Source organism: Phascolarctos cinereus, unplaced genomic scaffold (assembly GCF_003287225.1).
Source record: "Phascolarctos cinereus isolate Bilbo 61053 unplaced genomic scaffold, phaCin_HiC Scaffold_1;HRSCAF=81, whole genome shotgun sequence".
In the NCBI taxonomy this organism is placed as follows: domain Eukaryota; kingdom Metazoa; phylum Chordata; class Mammalia; order Diprotodontia; family Phascolarctidae; genus Phascolarctos; species Phascolarctos cinereus.
In genome coordinates this window covers 284,515,148-284,538,207 of record NW_027555514.1, presented here as the reverse complement: position 1 = coordinate 284,538,207, position 23,060 = coordinate 284,515,148, and the positions used below count along the sequence as shown (strand labels likewise).

The 23,060-nt window shown below is 47.3% G+C and overlaps 1 protein-coding gene across 1 annotated transcript in view; it reads right to left on the bottom strand.

The window, feature by feature from the left end:
* Positions 1-23,060, bottom strand: part of EP300 (EP300 lysine acetyltransferase) — an 81,455-nt gene that overhangs the window by 11,599 nt on the left and 46,796 nt on the right. Inside the window, 18 exon segments of the mRNA XM_020982691.2 lie at positions 1,442-1,519; positions 2,323-2,379; positions 4,085-4,165; positions 6,069-6,157; positions 6,676-6,915; positions 7,467-7,585; positions 8,577-8,733; positions 8,959-9,138; positions 10,337-10,774; positions 11,020-11,178; positions 12,261-12,275; positions 12,277-12,371; positions 12,920-12,997; positions 16,694-16,871; positions 17,290-17,407; positions 17,965-18,102; positions 18,569-18,662; positions 21,969-22,205. Coding sequence (XP_020838350.1) covers positions 1,442-1,519; positions 2,323-2,379; positions 4,085-4,165; positions 6,069-6,157; positions 6,676-6,915; positions 7,467-7,585; positions 8,577-8,733; positions 8,959-9,138; positions 10,337-10,774; positions 11,020-11,178; positions 12,261-12,275; positions 12,277-12,371; positions 12,920-12,997; positions 16,694-16,871; positions 17,290-17,407; positions 17,965-18,102; positions 18,569-18,662; positions 21,969-22,205 — 2,551 coding nt within the window.

Below are 23,060 nucleotides of genomic sequence, written 5' to 3'. Positions count from 1 at the left end.
GGCTTCCGCCACCTCCCCAAAACTACTGGAAAGGGCTTCAGAGTTAAGGGACGAGGAGTAATTGCACCTGGAAGTCACTTGGGTCAGACGAACCGTAGCCCTGGGTATGAAAACAACGGACAAACAGGGCTGCTGAACCACTCTGAGGGATCGCTCCGAGAAGGCGGAGGACAAAGAGGTAACGCAGGACCAGCCACGGACCAGCCACTGGGCACCGATTTTCTAAAAAGAGAAGCTAATGGAATGAGCCAGCTCTCTCCACAGGCCAACAGGTTTGACTTCAGTCCCCAGGGAAATGCTACACAGGGTCCATGTCCAGCTAGTCACCATTCAGAAAAGGAAGTGCTTCTCTTGGAGAAGCCGTGCTGGCTTTGCATGAGGCCAGACCAGAGAATGGCTTTCTTTCCTATCACCCTGTTTCTAGGCTTGCCCTCTGCAGATGTGACTTGGACACCTCAGCAATCCTGCGACTACAGACCCAGAAAATTAAGGCCTTGACACCAAAGTCCTTCACCCTGACAAATGATCCAGGGTCAAAAAGGGGTAAGATTTATCAGTGGGAATGGCCTTAAAGATCATTCACCTACTCTCTGCTTCTGAGACCTCTGTCAAAATGTCATATTGTTCGCCAGGATTCTGTTATGCCCACGGACAATGGGGAGAGAAGAGATGCGGAACAGGCTGAATGGCCAGACCCACAGAGTATTCACTACAGGTATGGGATCAACTTGGAAGCCTCTCTCCAGGGGAGAGCCACAGGGATCTCGGCTCTGACTTGGAGCCGGGGCAGAGAGCTGACCTGCTCACTGGTCAGGTCCGAAAACAAGAGGAAACTGAATGAGGACACACACCAAGTCTCGCAAGTGACACTGAAAAATTGTTCTCCTCACTAGAAGACGGGGGACGCATGAAAAGAACGGACATCTGGCAGAGGGGGCACCTCAGGGGAAGAAGGCTCGGGGTGGGGTAGGAAGGATGAGAGGCTGCCTCTGGAGCCCGCGAAAGCTGGGCACCTGCTTGTCAGGTCTGTAGCAGAGGAGACCTGGGGGAGGCCTGAGTGGAGCCAGGCGGGTGCAGAGGTCACACCTCCAGCTCCGCCACAACTACCTATGTGACCCTAGACAGGTCACCAGACATCTCCAGGCCTCAGTCTTACCTGTAACAACGAAGACGTAAAGTCCCTTCCAGATCCAGAGTTGTGATCAAACTCTCTAGGAACTTTTCACAAAACTAACAGATAGACCTTCTCCTTTCTATCATACAGGTGTGCAGAAAACTCGGACTTCATTTGCCACCCAGATCCCTGCGTGGGCCACCTGCATGTCTACGGGCCTTGGACGGATGTTCTACAATGGACAAGACACGGGTCTTCTACTGGCTCAAATATCAGGCCTCAGGCCCTTTTCAGGAGAGGCCAAAAAACGCTAGCATCACTGCTTACCCAGATGGCCAGATGACCTCATTGTGAAGGACGCAGATCTGATGCATTTTCCGGCCACATTCTATACATTCAACAAACCTGGAAAACCCAAGTAACCAAAGGTCAAGACTCAGAAAACATTCCAGAAAAGAATCCAGGTCCAGGTTCATTAGGGTGCATTGCCAAGGTCCCACCATCCATGAGCCAGGAAATCTCTTGCTTTCTGATTTCCTGACTGAAAGCGGTCACTCGATTAGCTACATCCAAAGGCAAGTGCCCTTTGGCCATTAGAATTTGGGAAGGTTGGAGACAAAGGGGAAATACCAACTTGGAGAAAAAGAACAACTCTGCCCACACAATGAGCAAAGACGTGAGCTTGTATAGGCTGACGTGGGCCCCAAAGAGCAGAGACCACTTGCTCTCTCTCCAGATTCTCGGGGTGACCCAGAACACCCCTTGTTTCTCAGGAGTCACGCTAGAAACAAACAAGGGAATTATGTAAGCACTCACACCAGGAGAATGCTGGTATAGGGTTACTCAACTCCTGATCCAAGTAAAAGCATCAACTGTAGAACTGTGTGACCAACACACAGAGGATGACAGGGACCGAAATGTGCTCCAAAGAAGAGCTATCCCCGAAGCTGGTGCCGTTAAGACAGGCTGGTCTATAAACTACCAAAATACCTATTCACGGAGATCAGAAACGGCTGGGTCTATCCCTATTGGTCTGAGCACCCACGCAGCTGCCATTCCAGGACCACCGAACTGTACAACCTCAGACCAGCTGATTAAAAGCAACATCAACTACTATTTGAAGAAAAAAAGGGGGGGGGACCCATGGGGTTTTAAAGGGTTTCTGGAAAGAGAATGATAAAATGCTGTCCACATCCATAACTACTTACAGTTCAGGATCCAGTGTGTCATTCTTTCTTTTGGAAAACTGTTCCTTATTTATTGTACTATGGAGAGAAAAAAGGGGACAATATTAAGAAAATGCCCTTTGAAAGAAATGACTTTTTCTAGTCTCTACTGTCCTAGCAGAAATAAACAGCATCGATAGCATCGGAGGTGGTCTGCTTAATTCACACCGTCTTAGTTTAGTGTTTATAAACTGACTCTTCTACGGTATTTAAAAATATCATTAAACGATAGTAGAAAGCAAGTTAAAGATAATTCTATTTTAAGGTGAAATTCAAGTTCAACTAAAAAGGTTTTCTATTAATAAAGACTATATTTCATTCCCATCCCTAATACCCAGGATGATAATATTTAAGGATAACTTTGTCACAGAAAACAGGCAAGTAGTAAATGCTCATGCACATTTAAGACCGTATTAATAAATAAGAGAAGGGACCACACACGGTGATCGAACGCTGCTTTGGCCTGTGACATCACTTCTCGATGACATTAATACTCACACTTGCCCTGTCAGGTACTTCTTCAAAGGACCCCAGGGACCAATCTCTCAAAACAAGGTAACTGACCCCTCTCTCGGCCCCGGGCAGCAGCAATGGGGCTCATCATGGTGCTTCCAGGAGTATGGGGATCGCGTCAAATTCCTACCACTTACCCCACTAATCACTCTAAAATTCATGGCTACAGATTCTGCCTTAGACTTAGAAAGTTGTTACTTTCCTTGGGTTCTATGCACCACAGTAATGTCCACTCAGTCTCTGCTGGGGCCTGTTCTGATTGTTGTACTATAGCTAGTAAGAGATGCCAGGGAAGTTACAATATATGGTCCTGATATGGAGTTTAATCTGTTCTAAGTCCTGCGATTTCCATCTTTTATGAATCGATGATTGCTCTTTTAACGTAATTGAAACAAGCTGCTCCATTTATCAGAGACTACAGACAAAAAATGATATGATTGAGAGCAAACCTCTGACATCGTTAACACTGGCATCTACCTAAAGGATCATCCTCTTCTCCCATCATTTCAGTCCATGTCTGAGAGAGATTACTTTTCTGATCTCTAGTTTGAGATTACAAGAGATAGGCCAGACTATGTTTGTTTCCAAAATAAGCTTTCATCAAGAGGTCTGACCTCGGGGATGGTTGGGCATAGGTGTTTCTTTCCAGGCGTGCCAGAGAACAGTTCGTAAGACCAGGAAAGTAAAATCGGTCTGAAGAATTTCTGAATCCAAAAAAATGGACACATGCTCTACCATTTTCTGATAGCAAGAGGACTGACTCTATTCCTTGCTCGGCAAATTTTACAATTTACAAGCAGGCTGATGAATCACCTTATCCCTCCAGCCTCCATCTGTAAATGGGGAGGACAGGCAAACACTGAGTGAACATGTGACTTCCATCTCGGAGCAAAGCATACTCTCCCAAATGAAAATCAGAGATGGTGAGTGGCCAGCAGGTATTAGCTCTGTCTGGCACACAGAATTATGAAAGGGATTCTGCAGCAACATTCTGCCAACCATAAAAACACAAAGTGGCAAAGAGGGGGAAGAACAAAAAAGAAGCCAACCGTGTAGCCTGAAGGGACCTTGTCTGGAATACGGAGGAAACCATTCTCGGGTGAGGACATGTAACTTGTACAATTGAGACTCTGGTCTCCACACAGAGGAGTACAAGGAGCTATCATTTCAAAATAAACTGGTTGAGAAGACAAAGCTTTTCAGACACTGACCACAAGCCCCAAGTACTTACGTTTGAGGCTGGGATGGATCATCCCCCAGAGAAACGCTCTCGCCCTGGATTTCATTGAAACACTTCTCACAGAAATGATACCTGTCGGCAAGAAGGCCATACTGGGGTGAACTGTTCCGGTCACCCAACACAGCCCAAGCCACGCAACGACGCCACCAATCACAGCAGGCCAAGGAGGGGGACAGGAGCAGAGAGCAGGTCATCGACGGCGACAAGGACAGTCAATGATGGAGGTACATGGGCACCCACAGTTTGGGTTGGGGTTTGGGTTTTGCAATCAGAGCCAAGTGCAGACAACGAGCATGAGGGAGAAAAAAAAACAAAACAAAACACACACACACACACACACACACACACACACACACACGTACTCAAAACAAAATGAGGAAATGAGGGTTCGCGGGACAACAGACAACACAGAGCAGAAAGCCAAGGCAAAGCACAGATTAGCATTCAGTCTCTCAAATGGGATCACAAGCAGCAAATCAAACCAATATTCCAACTAGGTTAACCCACACCCTTGTGTCTTAATAATACAAATGCAGAAGGGGAAGTGCCTTAAGCACCCTGAGTGGAGGAGTCCTACTTTCCCCTAAAACTCCTGTGATAGATGCTAGCAGGCAAGGCCATCACGGAGGACTCCAGTCAGAGAAAGGGAGACAAGCACATGTTCTGACCTTCAACAAGTCAGGAGGCGGGGCACTAACTATTAGGGAAATCCTTTCCTGAAACTGGGTGAAGGCCAAACCAAGGGACAGTCGTGCACCTGCATGCACAGACTCACACACACAGCAACTACATAGGTGAATCAACAGATACTGCTGGGTTGGAATTTAGAAGCCAAAATGATATGTCAAGACAACAACATCCTGGGGTTGGGGGTGGGGGAAGAACAGGACAATGGGGAACGTTTCATGACAACTATTACTTGCTATTTGAATACAAGATATTCCTAAAGACTTGTAGTTACTCTATCCTTAGATATTTCACTAAATATAATCGATGGACCCTCAAATTACCACCAAAATGTTAACAAGAGTGCACTTAACTTTAAAAAACCCTAAAAAATGGGCACTGCTAACTAAAACAATCATTTTTCAAAGCCGCACTGCTAACTAAAACAATCATTTTTCAAAGCCAGAAAGGCCTCAGTACCAAAGCGGCACCACTAAAGCTTTAAAGTGGTCTTTTGTTTAAATTCATTTGGTTTTCCAGCCTCGCCATCACAGCACGCCAATATGGAGAAGAATATACTGGGCAGTTACACTACATACGTGATGCCTCTGAGGCAGCAACGCAGACATACCACTGACACTGAGAAGGGACACTTGCTGACGACTGCTGAGGGCACCGGGCCTGTTTGTGTGTCTGTCCGTCTACGCGCACACACATATCTGAATATAAAGACCCTGTCGTGGGCCTCACTGCAATCAACCTCTCTGTGGACAGAGAAGGACCGGACACTGCCTGGCTGCTTCTTGTGAGCTAGAAACAATGAAAAATGTCTCCAACAGAGACAAACTCATAAGAACAAGTGAGGACCGGCATCGATGAGTTTCCAGTGTGTTTAAAAGGACTTCTGGCTGGTTTAAAAAGAGTTCAGGAAGAAATCTGATTTAATGTCGGATTCTAGGTCAATCTGAAAGTCCGATGTAGAACACCAACGTAGAACTAGAGGGGTCACAGGGTTGGCAAGCACTGGACTTTCCAAAATACAGGAGGAGAACAGGGGTTCTGGTTCTAGCATCACTCTGACTGCTAATTCCTTGGTTCTCTTTGGGCCTCAATTGAGAACGAAATAACAGGGCCAGACCCAAAGATCAATCCCAGGTCCCCCATGACTGAGTTTTAGAAACACGGGGGACGGGAAGGGCAATTCTTTTCTACCTGAAAAAGAGGGTCATGCCCATGCTTTCCTGGCTGCCTGGTGGCCTCTCTGGGGGACAGGAGAAATGGCGTATGACTGTGGTGGGGTCAGGCTTACCTGTTTTGGTAACTGTAGTAAGTGGCATCTCGAGGGATTGTGCACAGCTGTTTGCCATAGCAACAAAGTGTTTGGGGCGAGAACTCCAACTGCAAGACAATTTGTTAGCGGCAAAGGTTTGAATGACAAGCCAGAAGAACAGTCAATTAACTGACAAATAAAGATCCTTTAGAAGGAACATCTACCTGCCAAGCTCATAATTTTAACTTATCTTCATCTATCTGTTAATGTTCTGCTTCTCAAAATCTAAGACTAAACCAAAAAGCTTTATATTTAAAAAAAAAAATTCTAATACACCACACAGCAGATTTCAGATTGAGTCATTCTTTCTGATGGGCATCATTTCTTTAAGTACAGTAATGGAAAGAAGCTTTTACTTTAAAAGGACGAAATAACAACAACAGAAGCTATCCTCACAATGGGCCTGTCGAGCTGGCTGAGGCACAGAGAGGCAAGATGACTGGCTAGGCTCCCAGGCATCCCCCCTGCCTCGACTCTGTCACCCGACACAGATGCTGAGACCGTGGTCTTCGACAGGCCCACTGACAGAGGGGTTGGGTTTGTCTTGGACAGAAAGATGACATCCGAAGGAAAGCCCATTTCTCACCTTTCTGCCACAGCAATAGCCAAGGCTCTGCATGACGGGGTCGATCTCCTGCTCAAACACCTCAGCCAGCTTGGAGCAGTACTTGTACACTCGCGACGTCTTTCGGTTATAGAGCCAGGCGTTGTTGAACATTAGCCATATATCGTCCACATACTGCCAGGGCTCTTGGTACTGTCCAGTGTCTAATTTCCTCTTAATGGTAGAGAGATCCATAGGACTCTTCACTATATCAAAATAATCCTAGAAAGATAGAACAGATGTAAGGGCAGCATTACTTGAGAGACTTCCAAGACAAGTCCAAGTGGATCATTTATCTGTCTTTATTCTAAGAGAATAAAATTCCAAAGGAAGCAAGGTGATCAGAGCTGTAATTTTACTCTACAGCTATCTGAGGCTTTCTAGGCAAGAGCTGCGGATGCTCTGTCCTGTACTGCGTGGAGCAAAGTGCGGCAGCAAAGCAATCCTGAGCTCGAGGAATGGATTCCAACTTCATGACAACAACATATGACTCAACTATCTTATTTTTTGGGGACAGCATGGCCTCTTTTGATGTCTTCTTACTACCTAAGGCTCTCTGCCCATGATCACTGCTGGCGAAATGCATGCATGGATTTTCAAAGGTACAAGAAAATTTTAAAGCACAGCATATAACTGTCAACAGGCATCTAATGATTAATTCTTCAAATCATGGCGTAACAGATGGGTTTCTGTCAATCAATGAAAAAAATTATAATAGTACCATGTTCAGGGGTAGGAGTGTGCTGGGCAAGAGGTCACAGTCATGTACATACCGGGATTCCCAGAAGCTGAGGGTCAACAGGCTGCCGGAAGGGAAGGGATTCTGGATCCTGACGGTAAAGGGCCTCCAGAGTTGGCATAAGTGCCTGACGTAATTCTTCTGGCTTGAAAACTTTAAAAAAATTTATTTTTAAAATAAAAATAAATAAGTGTACACATATGCACACATATTGTGTAAGTCAGAGCACTTAAAAGATAGGCATGATCCAAAAATCACCCCCCCCACTTCCCTCTTCCCCCCTCCCTAACACTCCCCACCCCCACCATAAGACAATGACCAACAAAGAAATCTCTCCAGAGGGAGGGAGGAGCTTGTCAATTTCAGACAACCCTACCCAGAGAATGTCCTGTCAAGAGACCTGAATTAGGTCAATCCCCTCTGTCCAGTTACTAAAAAATGATGAGCTAGTTAGAATTGATCAGAATCAAGAGATGTGTCTGCAAGGTAGAGCAGATCAAAACCACCCCCCAAGTGTTCAAATGCTTTACAAACCAGACAAGGTCCTAGGATGTTCCTATTACAAACAAGACCTCATTAAACACCGGTGATGAGAGCGGCAGGCAGGACTACACTACGGGGCTCCCGGCTTGCAATCACCCATCTGCGCGGTGTGAGTTAGCCTGTGGTCGGGCTAACGGCATCAGTGTCAATGGGCACAGATGAAGCTTGTGGGGGGCTCCTGGGGTTCTGCGGCCCTGTAGCACTCGCTCATGAAGTGACTGAACTTCAAGTGAAAAGAGGCACTAGCCACCCAACAGGAGGAAACCTCTGGAAAGACTTGTAACCTACTGAAGCTTGTGGACAAGAAGGGAATCCGACTACTCAAAGGTATTTTCAGATGAACCGTGCCCACAAAACGAAAGGGCTCGGACAAGACTGTGCGCATGGCACCCAGGAGCCCATGCGCCGCCTGCTTCCCTCTGACGCACATGCCACAACCACCAGCTGGGTGCTGGTACAGAAAGGGCACCGGCCAGTCCTCCATCTGGGGAACGAGGGAGATTTCACTGGCCCGTTTTTGCTGAGCTTGTAAGCAGGACCCGGTGCCGCTCCAGACCAGTCTGTGCACCCCACCCTCTCGCCATTTCTGACCTAGACTTACTTTTTTTCTTCGACTGTCCTGGGGCCGGAGAAGACTGAGTGGCTGGAGTGCTCGGCTGCTCCTCCTCCTCCTTCGGTTCTGTCTTCACTTCTCTTGGTTTCTCTTCTGTGTCCATTGCTTCCAGCTTACTGTCTTCTGCCACCGCTGCTGCTCTGACCTGAAAGACAAGTAGATGGTTCTGTCCTAGAGCATCCTGCAATTTCAGAAGAGGACACATCATGACTTCCTTAATGACCCTTAATCTCATTAAATGAATGAGATGTAAATTATCATCAGAATTTGAGCCAGAACATGCTCATTTTTTCCCCCAAATGTTTTTCTTCACTGAATTTTATTCCAAAGAGCTGATCAGATCACACGAGGCATGATTCGTTTCTCTCACCTCCGGCTTATCCTCTGGCTGGGTGTCTCCTGGCTCTGACGGATCCTCCTCCATTTTGGGGCCAATCTTACTGTCCTGCAAAGGCTGCTGCTCAGGAGCAGCCTGGGAGTTCACTTCCGTGCTGCTGGTTGATGGAGGGCTTGACACCTGTCCTTCAATGCTCACAGCAGGCTGGGAAAGCTAGGGAGAAAGCAAAGGGTCCAAATTACAAAGAAAACGTGCCCTGGAGAACACCTATTTTTTTTTGGGGGGGGGAGTCCTTACTAATTCACCTTTTCCACTGTACCTTGAACTTCTCTCACTCAGGTGCTGTGATTAATTTTTTTAAAATGCAGGCCTCCAAAACCTTGTAAATATCTGTTCATTCTTTCTCACCCAAGTACTGAGTATCCAGCACACATTTAAGAAAATGAGCCAAGTGCCTTGGAAGAGTCAGAAGAAAAGCTGAAGGAGCTTCTGACTCTACTGGGGAAAAAAGCAGCCCCCCAATAATCCAATCTTTGCCCAGTGAAAAGGACAGTGCCAGGCCCAGGCCCAGCCAGGTGTGCACTAAGGCCCTCGCCCTCCCCTTGAGGTGACAGACCCTTCCCGTCCTACAAACACACAGAGGTCCCTGCTTCACTATTCAACAAAGGCTCGCCTGCTCTTTTTCCCCCTCCTCCTCAGGGCTCAAGGGGCGTCTGTCACACAGTTTAAAAATGGGGAATGATCCATCTAGTACCAGGAAAACGGGCTTTCTACAAATAAGGATGCTCACATATTTTAGGTCCATGAAACACATGGGAATCCAAAAAGGATGGAAAGAGCATTTACAAAGCGACTACCAACACCAGACACACACGATTTCAATGGATCCTCCTAACAACCCCTGGAAGTGTTATCAGCCCCACTTTACAGATGGGGAAACCAAGGCAGACAAAGGTGATCTGTCTGGCATCACACAGCTACTAAGTGCCTGAAGGTGGATCTGAATCCACCTCTTTGTGTTTCTTTTCTCCCTGTGTTCCGTAGCCCAAGGCCTAGACTCCCTATATGTATTTAGCAATATGACCAAGGAACACCATCCACAGACCCCCCCAGATGGACGGACTGGAACGAATCTCTCCCACAGCCAGGCGGGTGGTGGCCCTCCTAGTCAGTGTCCTTGCTACCTCCCCTCGATTCTCCAGGGATGTATGCCGGGGCAGGAGCATCACAGAAGGGACCTTTCCTTCAGCACCAGGACCGATCCCATCCCTTTTTCTTGGCTAACCACCAATGTACTGAACGCCTGCTGGGCACCTGCCCCCATGGGGCCCTCGTAACAGCGCACAGAGTTCATCTGGCAGGGTTGCAGAGAACAAGGCAGAGAATAGAAAAAAGGCAAGGTTTCACCTACTGGAGTCGTAGGCTGCTGAGGCGGGAGCGGGGCTGTCGGGGTGGGCACCGATGCCGTGGCACTCTGCTGGGAGAGGGGCTGCTGCGGGGGTGGCTCAACTGAAGGGACAGCAGGAACTGGAGGCTGCACTTGGGGAGGAAGCTGTGCCTGAGGAGGGGTGGGCGACTGTCTTGGAGTCGGGTGGAGAGCCGGGGGCTGTGGTCCAGAGGTCATCGCCGGGGGTGTCGGAGCAGGGGCCGAAGCTCCAGGAGCTGGAGGCTGCTGGGACCCCATGCCTGGGGGGGTGTGATGTGGCGTAGGAGTTCGACTGGGGACTGGAGAAGGGGAATTCCGATGCAGAGAAGGTTGGGGGAGAGGGGGGCAGTGAATGTGGGTCCCCTGAGAACCCGGAGTCATTGCAGGAGAATTCCCAGGACAGGAAGAACTGGACATCTGGGCCTATAAAAAAACATCCAGTTTGAAGTTCACATAAGGAACACTTCCACCTGAATGCAGCAAGTCTAAGATGAGATGGCCAACACTGTCACATACTAAGTAAAATTTACCAAATGGGGAAGGAACAAAAGGTCTCTTCCCTGATCACATCTACAAAACATGCTCAGATCAGCAAAAAGCCCCTTCAGTCATTACGTGCTCCTCTCCAAGCTGAGAATGGAGAGAATCAGAGCAAGCAGTCTACGTACTTGAGACACTGACGCCTGGCTGCTGGGCTGAGCCATAGGCACATTGGCAGCATTCAGTCCTTGAGAGGAAGCGGAAAACTGATTCTGCTGAAGGAACTGGTTTTGGCTGGAAGGCTGACCAACTCCGGGCTGTTGCATCCGTGAAGCAAAGGCAAGAGACTGCAAAAGAACACACAGCCCCAGAACACCTTCAGATCATGCCATGAGGATCGGGGGCAAGACCTAAGGAGGTTTAGCTTAGAAAAACTAACATCATAATATGCATGATAGCTGGACTGGAATTTTCCTGGTTGGGCCCAAAGGGCAAAATGGATAGAAGTTGCCAAGATCTCAATCTTATGCAAAGGAAAACCTCCTAGTGAACAAATACAACTCTTTAAGAATGGGATGAACCGTCCTACTTCCACTCCCTAAAAAGGGTGATCAAGGAAAGGATAAAAATCAACCACTGTAGACACTGAACAGTTTCTACTTAATGTAAGGTTTTGGGAGAACAGGAGTTGAGAGAAAGGAGTGGGACAACCAAGGGGAAAGCAATGATGATAAGGAGGACCCCCCCCCCACAATCAACCCAAAGGCCTATCAATAAATAGGCCTATTACTCCCAATTGTCTATCCCAAAAATCAATTGTCATCAATGTATGATACACATATTGGCATGCAGAAGAGTTGTCAAGGGAAGAAGGTAGGAAATACCTCCTTGAACGTCAGAACTGATTAATGGAGGAGAGAGCAAATCAGCTGAAGATTCAGCAGCATTGGATGTTGGCATCACAATTTTCCCACCTAACAACACAAACACTCACTACTACACTAGGTAGGTCAACCGATAAGATGACCTTTCTGTTCCAAAGGCAGAATCAAAGAATATATTCATGCACAACTACTCTCATGCATGCATTACTCCACATGAATACTGCATTTTCTTATCTACTGCCCCGACTCAACAAAATCCCATCTCTTTGGCTGATGCAATCTCCACCCCCCAACCTACCCCCAATCTGTGAAACCGCAAGGCCCAGTATACTATTCACTGAAATCATGACATGGCACCACCCTCCCTTCAAATTCCACATCGAAAGTCTGATCTCACTTCCACTCCAGCCTTTTTATATAAAAAAAGGAAGAAGACAAGCAGGAAGGACTCATTTCCCCTTTTGGAAGGCATGTTTTACAACGTGGTGGGGGAGGAAAGAGAGAGCAGTAAGACACCAATGGAAAATGAAGACTAAAATGCTGACCTGATTCATGGGGCCCAGCCTGGGCTAGCTGTCCAGGGTGCTGAAGAGGAGGTGTCTGCCTGGGTCCAATGGATGGCAGCTGCATGTTCATCTGGCCAAACTGATTCATTCCTATTTAAAATACAGAGACGTGTCTGTAACGCAGGTGCACAAGGAAGCACATGTCATGGAGTTACTTTTCAAGGCACAAATTCTCTACCTTTAAAAAATAATTAAGGAAATTTGCTCACGAACAGATGTTTTACAGTTGGGTGAGAGGACATTTTATAACATGTAATTCTCAGTATTCCTTTTTTTTTTTAAATTTTTTTTAAAGGCATTTGGGGTTAAGTGACTTGCCCAGGGTCACACAGCTAGAAAGTGTCAAGTGTTTGGTCTGAGGCCGGATTTGAACTCAGGTCCTCGACTTCAGGGCCAGTGCTCTATCCACTGCACCACTGAGCTGCCCCTAATTCTCAGCATTCCTCAAGGGGAGGTTACACAGCACTTCATTGTGAGTCGTACTTTTTACTTTCCTAAGACTTCGATAGCTTGAGATATGTGAATTCAGGTGGTTCTGGGTTTCTACCTGAAGTCTGCATAGAGGTAGTTTCTGCCAGGATTAGACTCTTGATCATTAAGATTACTTTGCATCTGAACTGGATCCTGTTTTGACGTACCTGCCTGTGGAGGCATACGAGTCATCATCTGGTTGGGAACATTGGCACGGATCATAGTTGGGTCTGGCAGAGGACCATCTACGGGGAGAAGAAATCCAAGATCAGGCAAACATCTTACGTCAAAAAACAGAATAATTAAAAATCAGTAACATTTGACATAAGACAAGATGGGGGCAGCTAGGCGGTGCAGTGGATAGAGCACCGGCCCTGGAATCAGGAGGACCTGAGTTCAAATGTGACCTCAGACCAGATGCTTGACACTTACTAGCTGCGTGACCCTGGGCAAGCCACTTGACCCCCAATTGCCTCACAAAAAAGACCAGATGGCCTCTAGGGGCTCCGTCAGCCTCAAAATCTTTGGTCTTAGACGAGGTGCTGCACAGCCCAATTCGACAACAAACTGTCCCCCGAAACTGACCCAGTAGAACCCAGCCAATTCCTCCAGTGGAATTACAGTGTACGTAACCTACATGTGTGTTCATCCATTACACGGTAAGTCAGCCTTCATTTTCCAATCAGTTGGTCACTTGTTATTCCGTGGTGTAGGGCCAGTCTAACTTTCCACGACCCCATCTGGGGCTTCTGGGGTTTGCCACTGTCTTCTCCAGGACATTGTAAAGATGAGGCAATGGGGGCAGACAGGGCAAAGTGACTTCACCAGGGTCACACAGCTACTAAGTGTCTGAGTGCAGATTTGAACTCAGGAAGAGGAATCGTCCTGATTCCTAGCCCGGTGCTCTCCCCACTGTGCTACCTAGCAGCCCCCAAAGAGACCGGCGGCGGGATCACCGCCTAGCTGAAATACGGAGAAACAAATGACTGAATGGATCAGTGATAATCTCATGCTTTATCACACTCTAATCAAAAGGAAGCTCTCCTTATATAGGAGATTTATAAGCCAAAGGACATCAATGAAATTAAAATGTAGAAGAACTAGACATTCACTCATGTACTCCAACTCCACCCCCCCCAACCCCCTGAAATGGGTCGGACCCTTCCTCTACAACATGGAGCATCTCAGCCTGACTCCCCACTCACAGAAAGGAAGCTTTCCCTGTCCTCCCTCTCCCCTTGCAGTGGGTCTGACCCGATCCTTTCCTATGCATGGCTCAGACCCTCCAATATCGGGAAAGAGCTACTATGCGAGGCCCATAGAATCACCCAGGGTAAGCACCCTCAGGATTCTGTCATGGCTTGCAGAACCCCTGCACTGCTTTTCCCTCCAGTTTTCAAATGTTTCTCTTTAAAATGAGACCAGAAGTAAGGAATACACTCAAGTTAGGGGCCCATGTGTACGGAAGAGAGTGGGATCAGCACTTCTCCAGACCTGGACGCTGTATTTGTGCTGGTGCACTGGAAACTTGAGCTTGTAATGAGCAAGAGGCCAAAGTTTTGCATGTGGAACTAAGAAGGGCATTTATATTTTTTAAAAACAATAAAGTCACCCCATGTTGTGCCCTAGTTTGTTAACAAATGCTTTAAGATGAGTTCCCATTTTCATTCATCCATGTAAAGTTTATCAATTTTAACCTATCATCTCTGGCTGTTGAGAATCCAAATTCAGAAAGGTTTATCAGAGCAGCTAAACAGCAAAATAGCAGCTAGCTCTCCTACAGGGCCAGATGATTCTTTGTCTTTATCCAAGAGACCTGTGGAAAGCCATTTCAGACTACCTTAAAGGTCAACATCAATCTATTAACCAGCATTCTGATTTTTCAACGAGCTATAAATCAAAGTAACTTCATCCTAACCAATTTTTTTCCCTCTCTTGCCCACAAAGCAATCTGACCCTATTACAATGGGCAAAACCACAATTCTCAATGAAAAGAAGTACTAGCCTTCCGTTTCTCATCAATTTACTTCTTAATTCATAGGGCAATTCCCCCTCCACCTCCTGAACCTCCTCCTTAACCCTGACCGGTTACAGAGCTTCCTAACTGAAAACGGCCAATGGTGGCCAACCTGCAGTCTCCTCAATCATGAACAAGCCCTGCCTCTATCCCAGTGATTTTGAATTCCCAACTGAATGAAACCTATCCCCCCACTGTGGGTCTCCCTATTTCCCTTCTCCTTACCCCCCAACACACACATCCCCTTTCCCATAGTAACCTCGGGATTGCCTACTCCAGAGCTTACCAACCCGTTTTCATCTTTTCCTTTGCTACCTTTTATCCCCGAGGCTGACCTCCGACCCCTAACCATGCAGAGTTCTTTCCTACGTCACCCTGCACTTTTTTTTTTTTTGGGTGAGGCAATCAGTGTTAAGTGACTTGCCCAGGGTCACACAGCTAGTAAGGGTCAAGTGCCTGAGGCTGGATGTGAACTCAGGTCACCCTGACTCCAAGGCTGGAGTTTTATCCACTGCATCACCTAGCTGCCCAGCACTTTCACCTCCTCCTTGCCACCTTGGTGACCAGTTCTATCCCTACCCTCTCAGCTGTGGTCCTTGCCTTGAGGGCATCTGCCAAGGCTAATCCCTCTAGCTGCACAAGGGATTCCATTCCATTCCGTCTCCTCTATCTGACCACCCTCATCCCCACTGTCTCTCTGCTGCCCACTAATGTTCTCTGGTCTCCCCAATCCGCCCAACCATGCCTGCTGGCTATCACCTGGTGGCTCCAACCCTCCAAGGCTAAACTCCTTGACAGGTGACACAGTAGGTAGCTCCATTTCCTTCCCTTTCACTCCCTTTAGTCCAGGGGTGGGGAACTTGTGGCCTTCTAGGTCCTTGGGTGTAGCCTTTTGACTGAATCAAGTTTTACAGAACAAATCTTTTTATGAAGGGTATTTGTTCTATGAAATTTGGATGCAAAGGCAGCACATGAGGACCTAGAGGGCCACTTGTGGCCTCAAGCCCCCAGGTTCCCACCCTGCTCTGGTCTCTGAGGTCTGGCTTCTGACCAAAATTATTTACAATGTCCAATCTAACGGTGTTTTTCTTAGGCTTCATCCCTCTTGGCCCCTCTGCAGCCTCTGACTGCGTCAATCACTCTTCTCAGCTCCTTCCTACCTGACGCCTCCATCTCAGGGTCTTTTGCCGGCTCTTCATCCATGTCATGCCTGCTCATCCTGAGCCCTCTTTTCTCCCTCTAAACTATTTCCTTGGTGGCTTCATCAGCTCCCATGGATGCAATTATTATCTCAGACCAGTGATTCTCATCTAGCCCTCATCATTCTGGTGTCCAGCCTTGCATCTCTAAATGCCTATTAGACAACTTAAACTCAACACGTCCAAAACTGAACTCGCCATCTTGCCCCAAACCCTCTGCCTTTCCCAATTTCCCTAGTGCGTGGGGGGGGGGGGGAGAGGAGGAGACACCAGCCAATGTGCGCGCCCCCCCCCCATACCCAGGCTGGCCACCTAGAAATCAGCCTTGATTCCTCGGCCCCTCTCTCTCACCCAGGCTGTCAAGGCCTGTTGATTTTACCCATGTGACGTCCTGTCAGTACACTCCCTTCTCTGCTCTGATAACCTTTCTGCTGACCTCCGCCAGTGCAGCCTCCAGCTGTAGAAGTGCCCCAGACAGCCTTAACTCACCTTCCAACTTCCCTATTCCTTTCCTTCTCAAGGGAGGAGCCTTCAAGAAGTTTTTCTACCACACGTGAGTGCGTTCTCACTTGCCCACAAGGCACAGACACAGCTCATGGGCTGCCATCACCGAAGGTCTTCCTGAAGCTGCTCTGTAAAAGCCCAGGCCGGCCTCTAAACTCAAGGATACCCAGCCTGCAGGCCCTGGCCACCAAAAAGCCAAACACCCCCAGAGCAGCACTCACTGGCAGCCATCGCTGGCGGCGGCGGGGGCCCCAGGTTGGGCCCCTGATTCATGGAAGGTGGTGGTAGGCCCGGGCCAGTAGGCATCAGGTTCTGTTTTTGGAGCCTGGTTCGGCGTTTCTCCTCCAGTTCTTTCTGGATCTTGTAGATCTTTTCAGCAAGGAGGTGGTAGTACTCGGCCTTTTCATCATTTGAGAAAGAGAAAGAAAATGTTATTTGGTACCAGTAGAGAGTTATTAGATCTGTCTAGACAGGCTGACACAGACCACGGGTAGGAGTTTGGCCCACGTTCCTTCCCAGCAATGGGTGGGCGCAGTTCTCCCACCAAAATGGCGACACACTGATTCTTAATTCTTAAAAACACACTCAGTAATTGGCTTCACAATGTGGATATTAGCACCTAAACTTGGAGCTTTGGAAACCAGACCCATCTTCCACATGGGGTTAGAGGACCTGAAAACAAACCAAACCGCTAACAGAAGATGCATCTAGCATGCACATAAAGAAGAGGAGGTGTATACGTTAACACAGTGAGGCCAATTCCTGCAAGCTGCCCCACAGATCCCGCAAAAGGGGGGGAGGGAGGCAGGAGACTCACTCGACTATTTGCAGATTCATACATGTCCCCCTCCACCTTCCGAGCGTATGCAACCAGGTTCTCCATCCGCCTGTCTTTGAGAGCAGCAGGATCGGGAGTCGGGAATATGGCTTGGACACTGAGGGCAGAAACGGGAAGCAGAGCAGCTGTTTAGTTGTCTTCAGTCACGTCCGACTCTTTGTGACCCCGTCTGGGGTTCTCGTGCCAAAGGTGGTTTGGCAAAACCAAAACAGTGGTTTGCCATTTCCTCCTAATGCTCGTTTTACAGATGAGGAAACTGAGGCAAACAGAAGTTAAGTGACTTGCCCAGGGTCACATAGCTAGTAAGTAACTGAGGCTGGATTTGAATTCAGGTCTTTCTGACTTTGAAACAAATCCAGCTTTTTCACCAAAATATACATAGTTAGGTTATTAGAAATAACACAATTCTTCTCCCTTGTTCTTCTGATACTGATGTCTTTGTGGCAGAAGAGGCACATCAAGAGGATTTTTTGGTCCCACAGGCACGTATGTAATACAAAAGCTTGAGTGTCACTGAAATAGCTATAGATCTGGGAGTCACAGTGAGTGGCACGAGACAAACGCAATATTAAGAAAGTGAGGCCCCAGAGCAACCCCAGGCTGAGGCAAGGGCCCGTGCTCACGGTCAGGAAGCTGACGTGCCCACCGACTTACAGTTTGTGAACAAGATGATTTCGGAGATCCTGAGTAATATCTTCATGCCACTGCTTCCGAATTCCAGCACTGGCTGGCTGGCTGGCTGCCGGCAGAGCCCCCAGGTTGGCAGCTCCAGCACTTTCATTTATCATTGGGCTTTAAAAAGGAATCAATAAAATAGCTTACACTCAGGAGAAGGAAGAGGAAAAGACACTACTTAAGACAAAGAGCTCTCCTGGTGAGTGCTAGCATTTACAGAATACAATAGGTGGGATCTTCTCTTTATAAGAAAAAAAAAGAAAAAAAAAAACAAAAATGAAAACTGTCTGAGAGTTGGGATAGAAAGTTGTGCCTTCCCATAATTTAACAAATAAGTGAACTCAGGCTCATTTCTGTCACTGTAACAAGGTCGCTCACGGTATCCAGCAAAGCATTAAGCTTTGTCATCCCATTCTGTGTGGACTGGGTTGAACTGGATACTTAAATAACTCCTAATCTAATTACTGGTCTCAACAGGTGCAGGGAAATCAAACCCCCCAAATCCAGGGAACCCTCCAGGTAATGCACAGAAGTACCAATCAACAACAAACATCAGAACCAGACCATGAGCCCAAACACTTACTTTTGCGAATTCATGGCTGAGTGCATCATCGGGTCAGAAAGCAGACTAGAAGGCTGAACCCCGACACCTCCATTTACCCCCATAGGACTGGCACCTGGGAATAAGCCAGCACAGCATGAATTGAATAGTGCTTCCGGAACCTTCACGGGAAGCTAGCTTCCCTGTAACTAAAAACACCTTGTGCTCAAAATACCATCGTAACGTTGCCTTAAAAATATTTCACTAAAACTCGACTTGTCCAGTGTTCGCTGTGTTTCTCGTGAGGCCAATGCATTGCTCGTTACCTTTGCTTTTTCTCTGTTTGGTCATCTGCCCCTTTTCTAAATACTGGGGCAGAGATTTTTTACAGACAATTTCTCAGTACACACAGCCATTCCTTCAAAGAAGGGACATGGCTGCTCACAGTCCAACAGTGTGCACTGGAAACAGCTATAAATATGATCACTTTGGGAGAAAAAAGACACTGCCCTCCAACATCGGTTTGTTCTCAGGCGATAGCAGCAGGGGTAAAAAGTGTAGGACAGACTGCCAAGGGAAAGGTCTGTCGCACTTAAACAGTGCCTGGTGGACACTCAAGAGGAAGGGTCTTTCCAAAGGCAGAAAGTCAGTAACACAAACAAGGCAAGTGACCTCCTGGTTTAGCTTGAATACAATGAGGCTCCCATCGGACACGTGATACAAAAAAGCCTGAGGTCAACAGGACTCATTCACTTCAAGCTCGCAAGAAGCTGTAAGGACAGAGTAAAGAACAAGTCTTCCTAGAGAACTGGGGAGAAAAAACAAATGAGTGAAAGTACCTCCAAGGCTTAAGAAGAACCTCTGGTAGTTAAGCCTTTGCTGATGATAATAAAAATCAGGTACTTCCTACAAACAGTTTACAGCCATATAATCAGGTTCTTGGGCTGCACAGGAATTATCACCATTTAAGGATGAATAAGGAAACTGAGGCTTTAATTCAGAATTGAGCGTCAAGGCAGGTGCACCCCTGGTTCTTTATCTAGAGATAGCTCCACAGCCTAGAGAAGAATTCTCTGGCTTGCTGCTCTCTCTTCTGTGTTTGGGGAAGGGGCGGGGGGGGGGGGTGCTGCCCGAACCTCCCCCCCCCACCCCCGTCCAGATCCTTTCTAGGTCCAGCTCTGCCAACCCACCAACGAGATCTTACTAAGCATCTAGGTATACCAGTTGGATCCATGCACAAAGATTAAACAATCCCTACTTGTAACAAGCCTACATTATTTATCATACAGGAAACAATAAGCACATATGGAAATGTACAGCAGAAGGACAACTTTACATAGGTAAATATATCTGAAGGTAGCTTGGGAGAGGGACCAGGAAGAAGACAACATCATCAGGGAAGGGACGCTGTGCATTCCAGGCATGGAGGAGAGCCCAGGCAAAGGCACAGGGACAAGACACAGGAGGTCCTTTGTCAACAGAAACATGGCCCATTTGGCTCGAAAAGCAGACTTCTTACGGTCAAATCCACTTTCTCCTGCTTATAACACCTGTGGGACCTTACGCCAAGTCCAGTAAAAGAACGACTTTAGTTTCTTTAACTGTTAAATGAGAACTTCTGAGGCTCCTCCCAGCTGAGAATCAACAGAGCCGTGAAGAATGAGGGGAGAAAGAGGGAAAGAATGCTTGCCTTGGATGTGACGGGGTGGGAGTAGGGGGGAGAGGAGGATGGGTGGAAGGCTGGCAACTAGAGAGACCATGAAAAATTATTTTGGAATTGACAAAGGGTCAGCTATTGAGTGGTACCTTGTATCATTCCTCGGGTAAGCTCTACCACTCTGACAAAAGAGACACATCTAACTCTAGGCTTCAGATAACCTTGGGTGGTACCCTTGAAGATTTGTCTAAATCCAAAGCCCATTTTAGACACACTTCGGAGGATCCACTGTTCAAATGAATACATGAACTTTAGTAAATCTCAGTAAGGTAAGGGATCACAGCAAACTGGGATTTGTTCATGTTTCATATGTGTGCAAAGCATCAGGCTTGCTGAAAAGGACGACTCCCTTACAGCAACAGCCTTTAGGATCGACCCCCCCCCCCCCCCGGATAGCTAACAATCACTTAGTTTCAACAGTAAGAAATGTCTTTCAAGAGTCGTTTTTAAGAGCTCATAGTCTGGGAACTAATTACATTTTAGCCCATCAGAATAGAATTCGGATAAAATTGCAGAAATCAGGTGTCAAGGATCCCAAAGGGGCATAAAATCAACCAAGGTCAGAGCAGGTTGCACAGAGAAAGGGCCTGGAACTAACCATGGCTAAATCCTCAGGGACATGGGCGACACATGAGAAAGGGAAGAGTTTTTTCACTTGTTTTGTGTCCTGAACCCCTCTGGCCGTCTGCAGAATCCCTGGTACCTTTTCTCAGAGTAACGTTTTAAAATGCAAAAAATAAACTGCATAGGATCACTGAGGAAACCAATTCTACTGAAATGTGGCTGTGAAAACCAGCTCCTGGACTCCAAGCCAAACCCCTCTGGTGCCAAGGAAGGCCCATCGGAGAGTTTCCGAGCCAGCCTCTGGTCTTAGCTGCGGCAGCTGGAGATAGCCAGGACCTCGGAGGTTTTACCCCTCTGCAGCATATGGAGACATACAGCAAAAATGAAAAGGCAGCCCGAGGGCCTAGAAAAGAAACGACTATTTCCACAGTCAAACTGAATCAAACTAGTTTTGTTAGAAGAAGCATAACGATAGTCTGTCAAGAGCGCAGCCAAGCATTTAACAGCCTGTTCACAAATGGCAACAGAATATGGGAGGGAGAGAAGGATGCGAAATCAGCTCACTGGCTGGTTCATCCGGGCTGGCTGCTGGGAGGCAGCAAGGTCTACTCTGAATCTTTAAACTAATCACAAGGGAACACAATGAAGACATTTCTCAGAGTCTATTTAAAAAAACAAGGCAAACACCGCAATGCCACAAGGACCAAGCCTGGCTCCAAAGAGGGGAGAGGAGAAGCCCCTCTACGCCCCAGCAGAGGGGGAAGGCCAAGAGTGGGGCACACGCACCCATCATTACAGAACTTTCTGACACATTAAACAGCTCCACTGCTCTTTTCCTCTTTTCTTTCTATTCCCTTTTAACTCTCTGGTAAGTTAAAGGAAGAGGGGTAATGAGACAAATTTTGGTGATGTTAAAACATTATCAATAAAAATTATAGCATCAATTATCTTACCCCCCAACTGGGATATGAGACCACCTCCTGCCCCATTCTCTGGCCTCCCTCTCTACCACAACAGGATACATAAATATATACATGCCAACGATTATCTGAACTGACTTGGTCACACAAAACTTGACAAGGACAGAGGTGCTGACATGCAGACCAGGGCACCAGGCATTTGAAAAGACTATTAGATGCAGTGAGGGGTACAGCAACTTACTCAAGGCGTTCATGGGGCGCATGCCCTGGGCTGGCTGCCCCGGCTGCTGATTCTTCCCTGGAGCCTGCGGCTGGGTCTGCATCTGGTTTCCTTGGTAGGTCAAGCCGAGAGCTGCATACGCCCGCTCTATGGAGCTGGGATCAATCTGGCTGGGAGGGTTCAGGCTGGGAGCAGTTTGCTGACCCACTCCTACAGAACCAGCATTTCCAATGCCCACTGAAGCACCGGTCAATATTGCTGGGGAAGAAGTAGAACATATTAACATATCAAAAGGAAGTCATACCTAGGGCTGCAGAGCCAGCGGACTCTACTTTCACCTCTTCAACAAAAAAAAAACTGCCAACCCTTCCTGTCCCCTCCCCCCAAAAAGCACTGAGACAGGTTGGGGTCTAAGGAAAAGAAAATCAGCCTCTGATTTGCTGGCAGATCAAAATGACTTTTACCAATTATCAAGTGACTGGGACCTGGATGCTCTGAGGTTGCTAAATAAGAGAAGGAAGAGAGGGGTGGGTGCGAGAGTGTGTGTGGCGCTCATGTGATCTTCAACAATCCTGACAGAGACCTAAGCGCTATCAGCTATTATCGGCCAAGGAGAACACTGAAGCTCACAGGGTTTCTGGGGCCTGCTGGTAAGTGTCACAGGAAGGATTTGAACTTGGGTCTTCCTGGCTCTAAGTGCAGTTTTCTATCCACTCTATCGTGTTGCCTCACCGATAAAAAGTGATGGCATGATAGTAAAAATTAAGGCTTTTCCACTTGACCATACTTTAAAATCGTAAAAGGCCCTCAAAAACCTAACCTCTTGTGAAGGAAATGGTATACCTAAGTGGACGCAACAAACACCAGCACCCAGGTGGGGATATGTGAACTACGCAGTTAACTGTCAGTAGGTTTCTTTCAGGACCTTAATTGAGCCAAAAATTGTGTAACTCACTGATAAGATTTACAGAGATTTTAACAGCTAGTGGCTGGGAAGGGCAGGAGGTAAACATCCTCGTGGTGGATATACAATTTAAATGTTCAAAAAAAGAGCACCCTAAAAATAAATAAATAATTGAAAAAAAAAGAGTATCCTATCTTGTTCTATCAATG